The following is a 14,759-nucleotide window of genomic DNA, read 5'->3' as shown; positions in this document are numbered from 1 at the left end:
TTCCAAAACTGCAGATGTAATCCTCCAAACAAACAAAACATAATTATATAATTTTGTAGGATTTGGATTATGAACACAATGTTCATGATGTGCAATGACTGTCACCATTACCAATTCACATACACAATATTTATTTATATACATTTTACAGACAGGTACAAATTAACACTCGTCATCTCAGAACACACTACCAGGTCCAGAGATACTGTTTTTGCAGCAAGCCCATAGAGCTTGTCCCCACGGGACACCCCTGGCATGGAGTGCTGAAGCTGTGTTGTGGTGTGGTGTAGGTCATCTCTGGAGTCTAGTTAGTACTCATCTAGATGTTTTCGGTGGCGCAGCGGTCTGCATGTTCATGATGTTGGTGCTGACTGAGTAGGTGGTACTGGAGGTGCCATCATTGGGTCATCCGCCGGTAAGTGTAAGTGATCCTGTGGTGGCAGTGTAGGCTGATCGTGTGTTTGGGTCTGGGTCTGGGGCTGACACATGCAGGATGTCGTCGCTGGATAGCGTAGGTAACAGTGCAGCTATATTGACTGATTGGGGTATCAGTGTGGAGTAGTAAAACGATTGCAACACCATGCTGTTGCCAACTTGTTAGTTTTCATACGTGGCAGATACCACGATCATCGTGTCATGTAGAGACACTGTGATACCTTCTGAACGATAGTGCATGACATTGACTGTGACTGAAAAAGGGTTGTGTTGTGGCATGATGTCAAAGGGGTGGTATTGTTCCTTGACATCTCTGCCAAAGTCCATGCTGGCTTCAGTCTATTGATGGACACAGTAGTGGGTTTGCTGACTAGCGTGATTTCAAATGTGTTGGGTCCCCATCTTATTACTTCATATAGTCCACTGTACACTGGATGCAGTGCTGGCTTGATGGCATTATGTGAATGCAAGTCTGTAGGTTTTTATGTACAAATATGGTGGGTGTTGTGTGGTGCAACAGTGGTGGGACTCTGATGCTGCATATCCATTCTCTGACCCATTGTAAGAGGTCTAGGAGGTCCTCATTGCTTTTGCCCAATGTCTGGGTGACAAATTCTGTAGGTGGGCTAAACACTTTGCTGTAGAGAATCTCCGCTAGTGAGATATTGAGGTCCTCATTGTGGGCCATTCTGATACCCAGCTGCACCCAGGGTAGAGCCTCTGACCATTTGTTATTGTGACACACCAGTGCTGCTTTCAGCATATGGTGCCACTGTTCCACTAGGCCATTTGACTGTGGATGGTAGGCTGTGGTATGGAATTGGTGGCAGCTGCAGAGGTGGCACAGTTCCATAAACCAGGTCGATTTGAATTGTTTGCCCTGATCGGTTGTTTGTGACTCAGAGCAGCCAAATCTTGCTGTCCATAAGTCGATGAATAATCTCACCACTGTCTCCGTTGATATGTCCCTGAGCGGTGCAGCCTCCATGCACTAGACGTTCAGTTGATGACTAATAGGATATAATGAAATCAGTTAGATTGAAGTAGTGGCCCCACTAAATCTATATGTGCAGGGCAAAAACAACCCTTCAGGACCGGGAAGCTCCCTAACAGTGGCTGGTTGTGTTGTCCTGTCATCACTCTCTGGGAAGGAATGCATACTCGTGTCCATGTGACTTAATCCCTCTTGATATTCAGCCACACACAATGCTCCAAAAGTAGTTTCATAAGGGGGCAGACTTCGGGGTGAGCTAAGTTATGCAGAAAGTCGAATATCGTTCGGTGACAGTTGGCAGGGATGAAAGGTCTTTACCTCCCTGTTGACATGTTGCGCCAAACTAGTTTGTTGGTTCCGGGCACTGGGTCTTGTCATAGTTGTAATCCAGTGTTGCCACCTGACAATAATTGCTCCAGGTCCACATCCGTTGCCTGGGCGTCCACAAGGTTATCGAAATTCAGTTGAGTGGTCATGGCTGCTATGTGGAACAGGTAGTCCGCAACCATATCATCCACTCTGCACATGTGGCGAATGCCTGTTGTGAACTGTGAGATGTGGTCCAAGTGCCTAAACCTACATGGTGTGGCATTGGGGGTGGATTCTTTACTGCATCAGCTAATGGTCAATGGTCTATATCAGGGGTTTCCAAACTATGGCCCGCAGTCCGAAACCGACCCGCGTTAGCTGGTCGGACATCCCCAGTATCCGGCACGCCAAATATTTAAGGTGGTACCTATACTGCCAACAATTGAGTTTCGAGGCCTTTTGCGGCCAATACCCCGTGACATTGTCGGAGCTGTATCTTTACAAAACGGAAGGTCATGGTTAAACTTGTGGCTATCATGGAGGATGCTTTCGTGAAGAATGTGCAGTGACATACTTTTTTGTCGGTGAAATTTGCCAGAATAAAATACGCCAGAATTTCGGTCAGGTATGTCCACCAATCAAAATTATGTAATTAAATAAAAATCGTAGTTCGTTTCAGTGCTAGCTATTCCCACAACCTTAGATTTTTGCAATTTCATCTTTCCTTTAGCCTTACATTATGGTGATCATGGAGTGCTAGGGTGCTTTAATCCCACCTCATAGATCTTGGTCCTTACGACTTCTTGGAGGAGTCAATGTGGCCCGCAGACTAAAATGTTTGGAGACCCCTGGTCTATATAGATAAGTAGTGGTCTCCCTTTAATACCATCATGCAAGTAATGCACTGCTTCGTACATGGCCGTTAGTTCATGGTCAAATGTCAACCACTTCCTTTGAGAGTCTGTCAGTTTCCTCAAGAAAAAATGGAGAGGTTGTGTCATCTCTGGCACTTTCTGCTGTAATACATTGCCTATCACTCAGTTGCTAATGTCTGATGTAATGGTAAGATGAGCATCCAGTGAAGGTAGTGTGAGTGAGATGGTGCTAGTTGATCTTTAATGTTGTCGAATGCAGTTTGCATTTCAACTGTCCATGTTAGCTTTGTCTTCCCCAATTTATTTTTCCCCCTGTAGAGCTTCTGCAATGGGAAGTAGAGTTTCAGCTGCATGGGGTAAGTGTTGTCAGTATAAATTGACACCACCAAGAAATTTATGTAGTTCTTGGTAATTTTGTCCTGTGTGGGCTGTATGCCTGTTGTGTTGACTGTGGCCAACAAACATAATCCAAGGCTGTTGCAGTCGGCATTTGTCAGCATTATTTTCCACCCCATGTTGTGATAGTTTGTCTTGTACCCGACGAAGGTGTCATTCGTATTTCTCTGTGGATTTTGAGAACATAATTATGTTGTCCAAATAACTGTAACAGTGTGGCACACTGAAAAAACAAACCAACAGTGAATCTTGGCCATGTCTGTGTGGCATTTTCCAACCCAAACAGCATGAATAAGAATACATATAAACCAAATGGATGATAATGGCCATTTTGTGAATGTCCTTCTGGGCCATAGGTATTTGGGAGTTTGCTCTTTTACAGTCCAGTACCCATAGTTGCCACAGAGGTGCCATGCACCATCTTCTTTGGCTGTATTGTGATAGGTAATGCCGTGCACTGGCCAAAGGTCTGATTATACCATCCTGGAGAAATACTTGAGTTTGGGGGGGGGGGGGGGGGGGGGCTGGGCATTGGGGGGAGTGGTGTATGGGCAGTCCTAGAGTTGTATTAATTCTGTGGATGGTGCCGTCCATAACTATACTAACTGTTTTTTTTTTGGCAGGGGTGGTCCGGGCGGCGGAATCCTGTTGTCTGATCTCTCCGCAGGGCTGGTAGCCTTGTCGGTGGGTAACCTGCTTGCAAGAGCAGCTGCTCGAGAGAGTGTAGACACAGCCTCTGTTCAACCCACTCATAGAGCTGCATAACCATCTATAATAAGCACTGTACTAACTTATGTCTCCATGCTAGTGGTTGTACAGTTAACCTGTGGCTCTCAGGTGCACCGGGCCATCTTTAGTTGCTACCAGATTCGTTGTTGTTGGCAGTCCAGTTTGTGATAGTAGATGCATAGCTACACGTTCTCTGTACATGTTTTGTTGTTCTCTTTACAGAAGTTCACATAGGCTGTGATCTTTTGATGGAGTTCATCACACAGTGTTGCACATTGTAATGCAAGATCTACTGGGGTCTCCATATCTATCAGTGGAGGGGGAGGGTCTGTGGTGAACATCAGACTGTCACTGCAGATGCCCCCTACAGGATGTTGTCCATCACCTTGTAACAACAGAGCTCTGCTGAGATTCCGGATGAGGTGGTAATGATGGAGGAAATCCACTCCAAGTACCGGTTCCACTGTTTCGGCCACAAAGGAAGTGCATGGATGCGGTCCTCTAGGCGTAGCATCACAGAGGTTGTCCCCATTACCAGTATTATTTAATCATTTGCCACTCAGAGCTGTATGCTGAGTGCTTGTAACCTCCTGTGGTGAGATGTGTGGGTAGCTTGCTGATTTCCTTGCCTGTATCGACCAGCAGGTACAGGTGTAGCTGGCGGTCATAAACAAACAGTTGCTCGCCGTCTGTCCATGTGTTATGTGTTTTGGTATTTCCAATAGAAAGGTGACTTGTTGTAGGGAGGTGGGCTGGTGCACCTAAGGCAGTCCACCAATGTAGTGTGGGTTCTGCATGGCTGTTGGCAGTGGTGTGCGCCGGCGCCAAAACGTGTGTGAAACCAGTAGAAGCCACTTGTTGTTTTGTTTTGGCTGAGCTGTGTTGTGGTGGCCTAAGCGTCAGACGTCTCACTTGTTTGTTTATTTCCTGCAGGAGCTGGGTCTGTGCACAGTGGTTGTTGTGGCGTAGCAGTGGTCGCAGTCTGCAAGGCACCTATGATCCAGTTGCGAGGGGGAGGAGGAGGTTGCCTGGGGTCTGTACTCAGTGTTTGGCATTGTCTGCCATTGCTGCCTTTCTTGTCTGTTGTGCACCATATTCATTGCCGTTGTGGCAGTCGTAGGTAGGTGTCCTGGCACTGATGAGTGTCTGGTGACTAGCAATCACCAGCATCCTATCAGACAGTTACAGGCACATTTCCAGTGGTGTGTTCGCATGTACTAGAAATGCTGTCTGTATTTGCTCTGGGAGCTTGAGTAACCGTAATGACCATAGGGCACAGTCTCGTAGTAGGTTGTTATTAACTTCCAGGTGCAGTTTGGGCTGTAAGACCAATGGTGTGTCAGTGCCCATCATTGTCTCATTTTTGGCAATGTGCAGTTCTTGCTCCCGCATGTGTGATAATGATTGTAATATTAGTGACTTCACCATCTCATACTTGTGCGTGGTCAGAGTATTTAGCAGTAGATTGCTGACAAGATCCGCTTGTTCACTGAGATGTCTGAGAAGTATTAACAGCTGGCTCTGGTCAGCCTCGATCCCTGCTGCTCTCATCATACGTTTGCATAAAGGAAATGACACTTCTGGTTAGTCTGTGTGCATGGGAAACAGGTGCAGTTTGACGGATGCTGGGTGGTTGCTGTAGCGGTCATTTTGTGTTGGTCCAACTGAGTTGTAACGGTGCAATAGTTGCACGACATTGCTCGACTGTAGTGGCCTAATGAGGTATGGTCATTGTTTGTTGTACCTGTCTGTGTATTCCAGTTGGAGCTGCAATCCCGTGTGTGGCATGGCTGGCCGTGCGGTGACATCATGTGAGTGTCACAGCATGGCTCATATCTCTATGCTGTCACCAATGTGACATAGAGAGGCATCAGTAAACTATGGAGAAATATATTTCTGTTGGATATCACTGTTTTCTGGTGGTGTTTGTCCATGTGTCCACTGTGCTAGCTGTTCTGTTAGTTACATCATGGTTGCTGTGGTGGTGTCAGTGTAATGAAACGTAGCACACGGCATGAGTGGTGTAGCAAGTACGTCCATGTTAACAGCGTCACACCCCTCAGTCATAACACGCATCGCAGTAGGTGGGTGAAGTCATGGTTGGTCAGAGGCCATCGTGATGTTGGAGGTTCATGTGTGTGCCCATAGGATTGGTGGCATGTCGTGTAATCATCATAGGCTGGAAAAATATGTGGTAGGTCATCATCCCACATGGTATGAAGTTCACTGTAGGTGTGACAGTGATGTTTGGCTCAAACTTGACAACCTTCATTGTTAGTGCAAGTGTTGTAGCAGTCAGGTTGTAATTCTGTTATCCATCTTGTGGTTGTTAGTGCTGTTGATGCATCTTTTGTGGTATCCTGGTAGCTGTTGATATGTGGTTATGGTAAAATGGTCATGTAGTGCATCCATACCAGCAGGCATCAGCATATCCCAATGCAAGCTGGGGAATGGGATGTGGTGCGGCCAGCAGGACCATGACGTCGCGCCCGAGGTGTACCATGGTACGTGGAGCAGCTGCCATGACATCACCTGCATGATATGAGAGCAAAAGTGGTTTGCATAAATGTGTCATTCTGTTCAAAACAACTGTTAACTGGCATTATCTATCCCTGAAACCACCAAATGTACTGACCTGCACGTTTGTTTATTGTCACTGATCATTCGACATTTGTTATGTCACTGTGGTTGGTATCTGTAATTAGCCTGCCAATGCCTGACATCTCAATAATGGTAGAGTCACTCTGTTGATAGGGAGACTTGCAAGTATCATTAGTACTAGCTAAATGTGTGTCAATTGGAATATTGTACCTTAGAATGGTGGGGGTAGCAGGGTAGCCCCATTGTTTATTACCACTGATCCTCAACGTCCCTTCGTTATGTAGTCTGACGAGGTAAGTGTCCACATAAGCACTCTTAGCACTATTTTCAGTGTTTGTTAAAGGCACTGTGGTTGATAGAAGTTCAATATCGTAGTTCTTATGTCTGCGCTGATGAGGCAATGGTTGTATTGTTGTGCGGTTATTAAACACAGAAGTATTGCAATTTCCATCTTATAGTGGTGAAAAGTCTTTAGATAAACACTTGTAACACTTGCTGTCATTGACTGTATTTGGCTGACCATCGGTGTGTGTAGGGTTCATGTCAGTAAGGTGCTGGATTCTCATGAGGTGGAGCAATGTGTCACACGAGAATGTTGTGGCATGGTTGTCAAAAAGCTCAGGGTCACTAATGTAGGATTTGGGTAATGAACACAATGTTCATGATGTGTAGTAACTCTCAATGTTACCGATTCACATGCACGATATTTATTGATACATATTATATGGACAGGTGCAACTTAAGCATTTGGCCTCTCAGAACACACTGCCCAGGTCCAGACATACTGTTTTTACAGTGATTTCTTGGGGATGGAAGTCCATAGAGCTTGTGTCCCTACAACTGTTTTTCAGATAATAATTATACAACCCCTCATAATTTTAAATTTTTCATCAGAACAAAAATGCAAGGTGGGACAGGTGTGGTATGAAGGAAGGAAAGAGGAGGGAGTATTACAATACTTCTGCTTGAATGTTTAAGTTATCACATTCTATTTACTTTTAAGTGTTGTGTTCTTTTTAGTGCTAAGTCAGAATGAATGTGTGTTCATTTTTTTCAGCAATAAACCCGTATTGACATACCTCATAGTATCATGGTGTTTCTGAGCCTTATGCACGATTGTCAAGCTGGTCCAAACCTGACTGGTGCTTGCTTTGTCCCAAAACTATCACTGTTATATTTTGTTGCTAAGGTGTCAAAACTACCAATAATTTAAAATGACAGAAAACTTAGTTTGTTGAATGTTCCATAGTCTGAATTTCTACATACATTTTGTCACTTTCTAGATTTGAGTACTCTATTATTCACCTTTGCTTACCTATGTAGCAGGCATGGTGCCTGTGCACTTTTAGGATAGAATGTGGAAGGACTGGATGAGTGGGAGGTTGAACATAATTTAAAATGGACTACCAGTTTGAACAAAATTTATTAATAATAAAAGCCAACTTAAAAACAAATGCAAACAAAAGGCAACATAGTAATTTTCTTTAAGATTACAGGAAAAGACAATTAAACTTCAAACTGATTGGTGAATATTTAAATACCAAAATGCAAATTTCTTGTTTGTTTGATGAGTTCAATTTTAAACTGAACAGAGATTAGGTTTAAATCAACCATGAAATATGAAATTGGAAAACTGCAGCACAATTGAAATTTCTAACAGCAATACAATCACCAGGTTTCAGCAGAACAAGAAGTACTTTAAACACCCCGAATTAAACAATGAACACCAAAACACATTAACAAAGCATAACAGCTTTCTCAAAATCAGCTACTAAAGCTACCAATCAACTATGGAGCTGAAGTGTGTAAGCAAGACTGGTCCCGAAGTCACTGGCGACCAGCACGCCTCACAATAGTCTGGCGAGGATGTCCAAATTAGCTGCTTCTAAAACACACAAAGTGCACATTTTAAAACAAAGATCAGATACATATAACCATACTGCAGCAAAATGCTGACCTCAGTGACCCACAAGCTAAGCCAAGCAATTTATTTTTCTCTTGACATTTTAGAGAGAAAAGCCAGTATTTATACTAAATACAATGTCCACACTACAATCAACACTCCCACTCTTGAGCAAGAATTCAACGAGCATGAGAGTACCCAAAACATATGACAGAAAGTGCAGTTGCTGGCCCATGAGCAACAGAAAGCTCCCCCTGTATGTGGCAAACAAAAGGTTATTTATAAGAAGTAAACAACTCCTGCATGAGTGCTAATAAGGAAACAATTAAATTTCAGTGTTATATGTAAAGTCGACTAATAACAAACACTAAATGTTTAATTCAGCACAATGTTAATATACATATACATCACTGGGAAAACAGTAAATGAATAACCAATAAACCCACCAGGGGGATTTTCCCCAACAGAAACTGAGCTTAGCCAAATGTGGTAAGTTCCAGTCACAATAATAATAGCTTGCCATCAAAAAGGCTCACTTCCCAAACCCCGTACACTAGCAAGCTATCACTTAAACACAGCGGTGGAGATGCACAAAGAGGATTGTGTGAAATGAAAACCACACTAGGAAGTATGTTACATGAGAACTAAATTCTTGCGTAACATCCCATAAGCTGCTCACCTAGTCTTTTCAATGAAGGCTAGTGGGAAGGTAGCTTCCGGCTGCAAGTTTAGGCTATCGTCAAATGGTTCAAATGGCTCTGAGCACTGTTGGACTTAACATATGAGATCATCAGTCCCCTAGCACTTAGAACTACTTAAACCTAACTAACCTAAGGACATTACACACATCCATGCCCGAGGCAGGATTCGAACCTGCAACTGTAGCGGTCTTGCGGTTCCAGACTGAAACGCCTAGAACCGCTCGGGCACAGTGACCAGCGACTATCATCCCTGTAGCTGGAAGGCAACAGCAAAATGTGCCCTTCACCTGCAATGATCCACCTGCTGCCACCTGTCATCTACTGACTCCATATGGTCGCATTGTTCTGGTCATGTAACTCATTATTTTCCAAGAAATGCCCCATGTATCTGGTGGTCCAGCTCAGTGACAAATTCAAGACTTCCTGGAACAGCCTAAATGACTCGGGCCACATATCAGAGGCTGGACACACCTGATCACTTGCTTACCACACTACTTCCTTCCTGCTCACTGGTTCAGCTCCAAGGAAGCGGGAGTGCAGATGCTGCTACCAGAGACTCAGTACTATACCTGCGACCCCTCTGGCCAAAAATCAGTTCACTCGCAAGCCAGAGGCAACATATCGATTCATGGCAATCTACATAGTAATGTTCATCTGTACATGGCAGTGAACATGAGAACTGTATCACCAGAATATTGGTAGTGCAGTGGCACAGCTAGACAAAAACAAAATTGTGTTCATGGAAGTAATTATCCTGTCACAAACAGTACTGTGATTCAATGCCTTGTATGTTTTTGTTGTGTGCTGAATTTTATTAATACATTTCTCATATTAAGGGAAAAATATAAACTTACTGTCACATGTGGATATAGGTGTTTTGTATGCTTGTTGTATAATAATATTGTTTTCTTGTCATGCAGTGCACTTGACGACTTCTGGGTTGCTCGACTTGGCACTTTGAGAAGAGGAACAAGTTTTCCATCACCATATGAACAGCAAATGCCAATAACCGATATAATATTGCATCCAAATTACATTGACAATGGCTTTATCAATGACATAACACTGCTGCGTATGCAGGGTCCTGTAGCATTCAGTGATTATGTGCGACCTATATGCTTACCAAAGCCCGACTCAGTTCTCAAAGATGGCCGACTATGCACAGTCATAGGGTGGGGGCAATTGTTTGAAGATGGTCGAATATTCCGTAAGTATATCACAAACAAAGTAAATGAAAAATATGTCTTCCCCTTCTTTTTATTTTTTTTCTTCTTCTACGTGAATAAATTCAGCTTATGCTTTTGTGATCTCTGATGAATGAAACTTTTCCCTCCCCCTTTCCCCTCCCTCCCCCTCTCTACCTGCTCCCTCTGTGTGTTTGGGCAGGAGGGGAGGGGGGGGGGGGGACCACCATCAGTAGTGATGGGTGAGCACAAATCAGGAACTGTATATTCATTCATTCTAGCACAGCACACTGAAATGAAAAGTCAATAATGGTAATGGCAGTACTGTTCCACCCATTATTATTTTATAGATTGGGTTGGCAGTGCCAGAGACACAGCAAACTTTGGGTCAAAAGTTTGTGACGTGTAGTGTTTCAGAACTAGTGAACTCAAGAATAAGTTTGAAACAGGATCTGTACAGCTGTTTATGTATACATGCCATACTTGAATTGGCTCAGTTTTGTATATGTTGCCTACTTTACTTATGACCTAAAATCTTTATATACTTATCGATAAATATCTTAGTTATCATTTGGTAATGAGTGATGATGATAAATCAATATTTTTGTCTATTCAGATGATTAGAACTGTTTTATTTTCATAGATATTGTTTAATTTTTGAATACAAAGTGTGTTTTATGTCAAGATGATGCAGACAAAAGAGATAAGATTGCTTTCCCTTGTTTCCCTTAGCCATCACAGTTTGTTTTATAACCCTTTTTGTACACAGATCCCCAGAAAGACTACAATGCTCAGAGGATAGTGTAATTATTGGAATTAGTATCAGAGTTACTTAGACAGAGTGCAAAGGAATTTATCAAGGTTTTAACTTCTTGATCTAGTCAGTAATGATTGCAAAGGAAAAATAGGTAGATACAAGATCAAGCTAGACTTCCTAGTTCTAATAGATAATGATGGAATACTTCAAATTATGGCAAGATTAAAAATGTGCTGCTCACATTTTTTGCACATTTTTAAGTACACAGTTATATCTATGACTAGTCAAATCTCAGAAAATTTTTTTGTTGCAGCTGATACACTGCAGGAGGTACAGCTTCCTGTAATAACAACAGCAGAGTGCAGGAAAAGAACAGTGCTTCTCCCACTTTACAGAGTTACAGAAAACATGTTTTGTGCTGGATTTGATAGAGGTGGAAGAGATGCCTGCCTAGGTGATTCAGGTGGTCCTCTGATGTGTCAGGTACTGATTTCAAAAATTAAAAACAGTTGTCCATTAATAAATGGTAATTAATGTAAGGAATTATATTTCTATACTATCATTGTCAATCTATTTAGGAACCAGATGGTCACTGGACATTGTATGGAGTAACAAGTAATGGCTATGGCTGTGCAAGAGCAAATCGTCCTGGAGTTTATACAAAGGTATCAAATTACATGCCATGGATAACACAGTCCATGAACCAAAATGAACGAACTCCAAAGAAACCTGAACCTTTCTGCAGGGGACATAGGTGCCCCCTTGGGGAATGTTTGCCAAAAAGCAGAGTCTGTAATGGTTTCATGGAATGCAGTGATGGAAGTGATGAAAAAGGATGTTGGTGATCTGCTATAGTACTGTCTGAATCCCATAGAGTTTGCCAGATGTGATGCATAAGCAGTAGATTGTAGTAATGTGCTGACACCAGTGGTAGTTTCCGCCCACCAGAATTTTAAATCTGAAGATGGCCTAATCTGGCTGAAATGTTAGGTACAATTAAAATGTGATCTAGGCTGTGTTTTGTTCATAAAAAAATAGAACTATTTATTTTTGTGACAAATGGCTGTATTTTAATCAGCTGTACAGCTCTGTTCAACAGAGCAGATTCCTAGTGAGATTATTTTTGTAAGATTATTGTTCTGTGCATAAACTGTAAATAATACTGTTAATACTATTGCATGACTCAGAAATCAACTGTGAACATTCTGAGAGCAAAAAAATTATTTTCTGTGAAAATGTTCTTTAAGATAATAGGACAGTCTAAACAGTTAAACTGTTGATACTGTACAAAAAGATTAATGCACGTAATGTGATTTTATTGTATTATAAATTTTTGTAGCTTGCTTGTGTGAATCCTGTATATTCATTGTGGAGATTGTCCAGAACATTCAGTAATATGGCACAACTTGTTTCCTGACATTCATTAGATAGTGTATCAATAAATAAGTGCTCTGTGGAACTGTGTATTTACTCAGGTGAATAAAATTACATATTTTATACTCTGAGTTTGTAGAAATGTTGTGTTCAAGTACATTTTCAATATATTAAACATGTTTCAACTTTCATAGCCATTAACAGCCGTCCCAATATAGAATATAATTTGTGATACTGGGCCAGTGAAGGTACAGAATCTGTGTCTGTGATAATCAGAATGTTCATATTAGGAAGATGCATTTTTGTGACAATAGTCTAATTGCAACAAATTAACTTTTCAATTATCATATTTACCAGTGGGCGTGTAGTGTTTGTAGTCAGAACTGATCAAAAATAGCTGTAATAACTACTTAGTTATAACATTTTACTTTTATTTATTTGATAGGAGCATGTAAGTCTTTAACCAAATAGTCAGTTTCAGAAGTTCTATAAATTTCAATGAATCTTGAGTTAATACAGGATTGCAAGATGTATACTAGGAGAGTCACATTAGTTTGAATTAAAAATATATCTTGGAGTCTCTACTATTTCAAATTTTGTGACATACTTAATTATTCCCTTGACTGATATGGGGTGTCCTAAATTATCAGAATAAGCAATTTCTGCATCTTTTTTGTTATTGCCCCCAAAAACATTTTACAAGGAAGACAAAGAACATTTCACATTCAATTATTGCAGCAGTCTATCAAAATAATTATTTAATTTTACTTTACCAAGGCTCACTGTGTTGCTTATCTTGGAATGATACAGAGGGGAAGGGTACACTATAGTTTTTATTCTGAGACATAAGAAACCATAATTATGTTACATTATTTGGATGAACAAGAGGTTTCAATCAACCTTTAAACTGATTCTCCTAAATATTCAGCAGTATTTTCTCCAAAACCTTGATGGTTTGTTTCAAACTAAATAAAGACAATATTTGTTTTGCTAGATGAGTCTTGTCAGATGTTTTTCACCTTAGTTTAAACATTATGAACAAGTTAAGATGATGGAAGAATGTGTGTGCAGTTTTTATCTTGTCCTGAAAATGGTGCTTAGTGTTCAAAGCAGAACAGTAGCTTCACCAGCAGTTCAGCAAGAACACTTGTAGAACAATATCAACAAAGACAACCACTGTTGATACCCTAATAAATAGTGGTGAAACATGTATGGAAAATACAAATAGTACCCTATTATTCAGCTGCATGCAGATGGTTCTCATTTAAGAATACTTAATGTAGAGTTCAAATAAAGTTTTGTTTATTCCTTACGTCACAATAACAAGTTGCAGTACATTTTATGAGTAACTTATAATGTGTTACATATGGTGAGTATACTCCAATAAATATAATTAGGGACAATAGTTTTGTTGGAGCAGAATAGAGACTCCATTTGCCGTCAGTAATATGACAGTGTCTTGTGACTAAGATGCCATCAGAACTTGTTCTGGATGTAGGTGTGGTGGTTAGCAACAGAATGGGAAAATGTGCATGATCGTTACATTTTATTCTGAGCCATTTATGAGTATCCAGTGCAAAAGTGCCATGTTGGGAACTGAGGTGCATAATTTCACATGGCTTTTGACATACTCATACCTTTCCAATGGCATCTTCCTTGTGCCTATACCAAGCTATCCTTCTGTATCCCATGGCTTGAAGATGGTTTTGTATGGTATGACTGTCCATTAGTTGTTGTCGAGCACTTAATTATTCAGTGGTTTGCTGTCCTAAGACCTGCCTTTCTGCTGTTACAGTGTACAGTAGTCCATGATAACCTTTTAATTGTATGTTGTTGCCCTTGTCAGCTTACACTGCCAAAGCCACCAAAGACAGTGGTGGGCATGCTAGTTAAGTATCTAAATGCTGAACTTTATATAGATAAAGGTATGATTGCAGGGAAGTCACTGTTTGACACTCAGATCACAAAAAATATTTGCCTAAAGTCAGTGGTGGTTTCTCCTGTAGAAAGTTTTCACAGATGAGTCCCTACATAATACCACATTGATATATTGTATAATGTAATTGTTGTAAAATGAATTTAATATCTGAGCACACCATGATTCACAACTGGAAAGTAGTGAACTGTGTTAAAATTTGGTATTCCTATGTTTGAGTAGGCAAGTAAAGTAGTAGTATCAAAATTCTTTCTTCAAATTGAACTGACATACCAAAAGAATTATGCCCTGCCGTAACCTCTTAAATAAGGGAACATTTTTATTTATGACTTCAAACTCTGCAGTATCCCATTTTGACACTGAAAAGTGTTTTCATTTAAGGGAATGAACGTCTGAAAATAAACTAAGAGTTCTACAGATGGCAAGACATCTGAGTCATGAGAGACACAACAAACCTCCTTCAAGTTACAACTAAAAGTAATGTGGTAATAACAGATTCACAAACTTGCAAGATTTTGACATTTCCCTGGGAAATACCTGTGACTATCATTGAATCTTTACACTC

The 14,759-nt window shown here is 41.1% G+C and overlaps 1 protein-coding gene across 2 annotated transcripts in view; it reads left to right on the top strand.

Annotated features, from left to right (window-relative positions):
• The window catches only part of LOC126272913 (uncharacterized), a 243,142-nt gene extending 229,981 nt beyond the window's left edge, over window positions 1-13,161 (top strand). The window contains exons 14-16 of one of the 2 annotated variants that reach the window (XM_049976187.1): window positions 9,864-10,150; window positions 11,198-11,367; window positions 11,463-13,161. In XM_049976187.1, the coding sequence (XP_049832144.1) occupies window positions 9,864-10,150; window positions 11,198-11,367; window positions 11,463-11,729 (724 nt within the window). In that variant the 3' untranslated portion in view covers window positions 11,730-13,161. The remainder of the gene's footprint in view (window positions 1-9,863; window positions 10,151-11,197; window positions 11,368-11,462) is intronic. The other variant, XM_049976198.1, reaches the window with a different exon arrangement.
• The last annotated feature ends 1,598 nt before the right edge of the window (window positions 13,162-14,759 follow it).

Source organism: Schistocerca gregaria, chromosome 1 (assembly GCF_023897955.1).
Source record: "Schistocerca gregaria isolate iqSchGreg1 chromosome 1, iqSchGreg1.2, whole genome shotgun sequence".
Classification (NCBI taxonomy): domain Eukaryota; kingdom Metazoa; phylum Arthropoda; class Insecta; order Orthoptera; family Acrididae; genus Schistocerca; species Schistocerca gregaria.
This window is presented reverse-complemented; position numbering and strand designations above follow the sequence as displayed.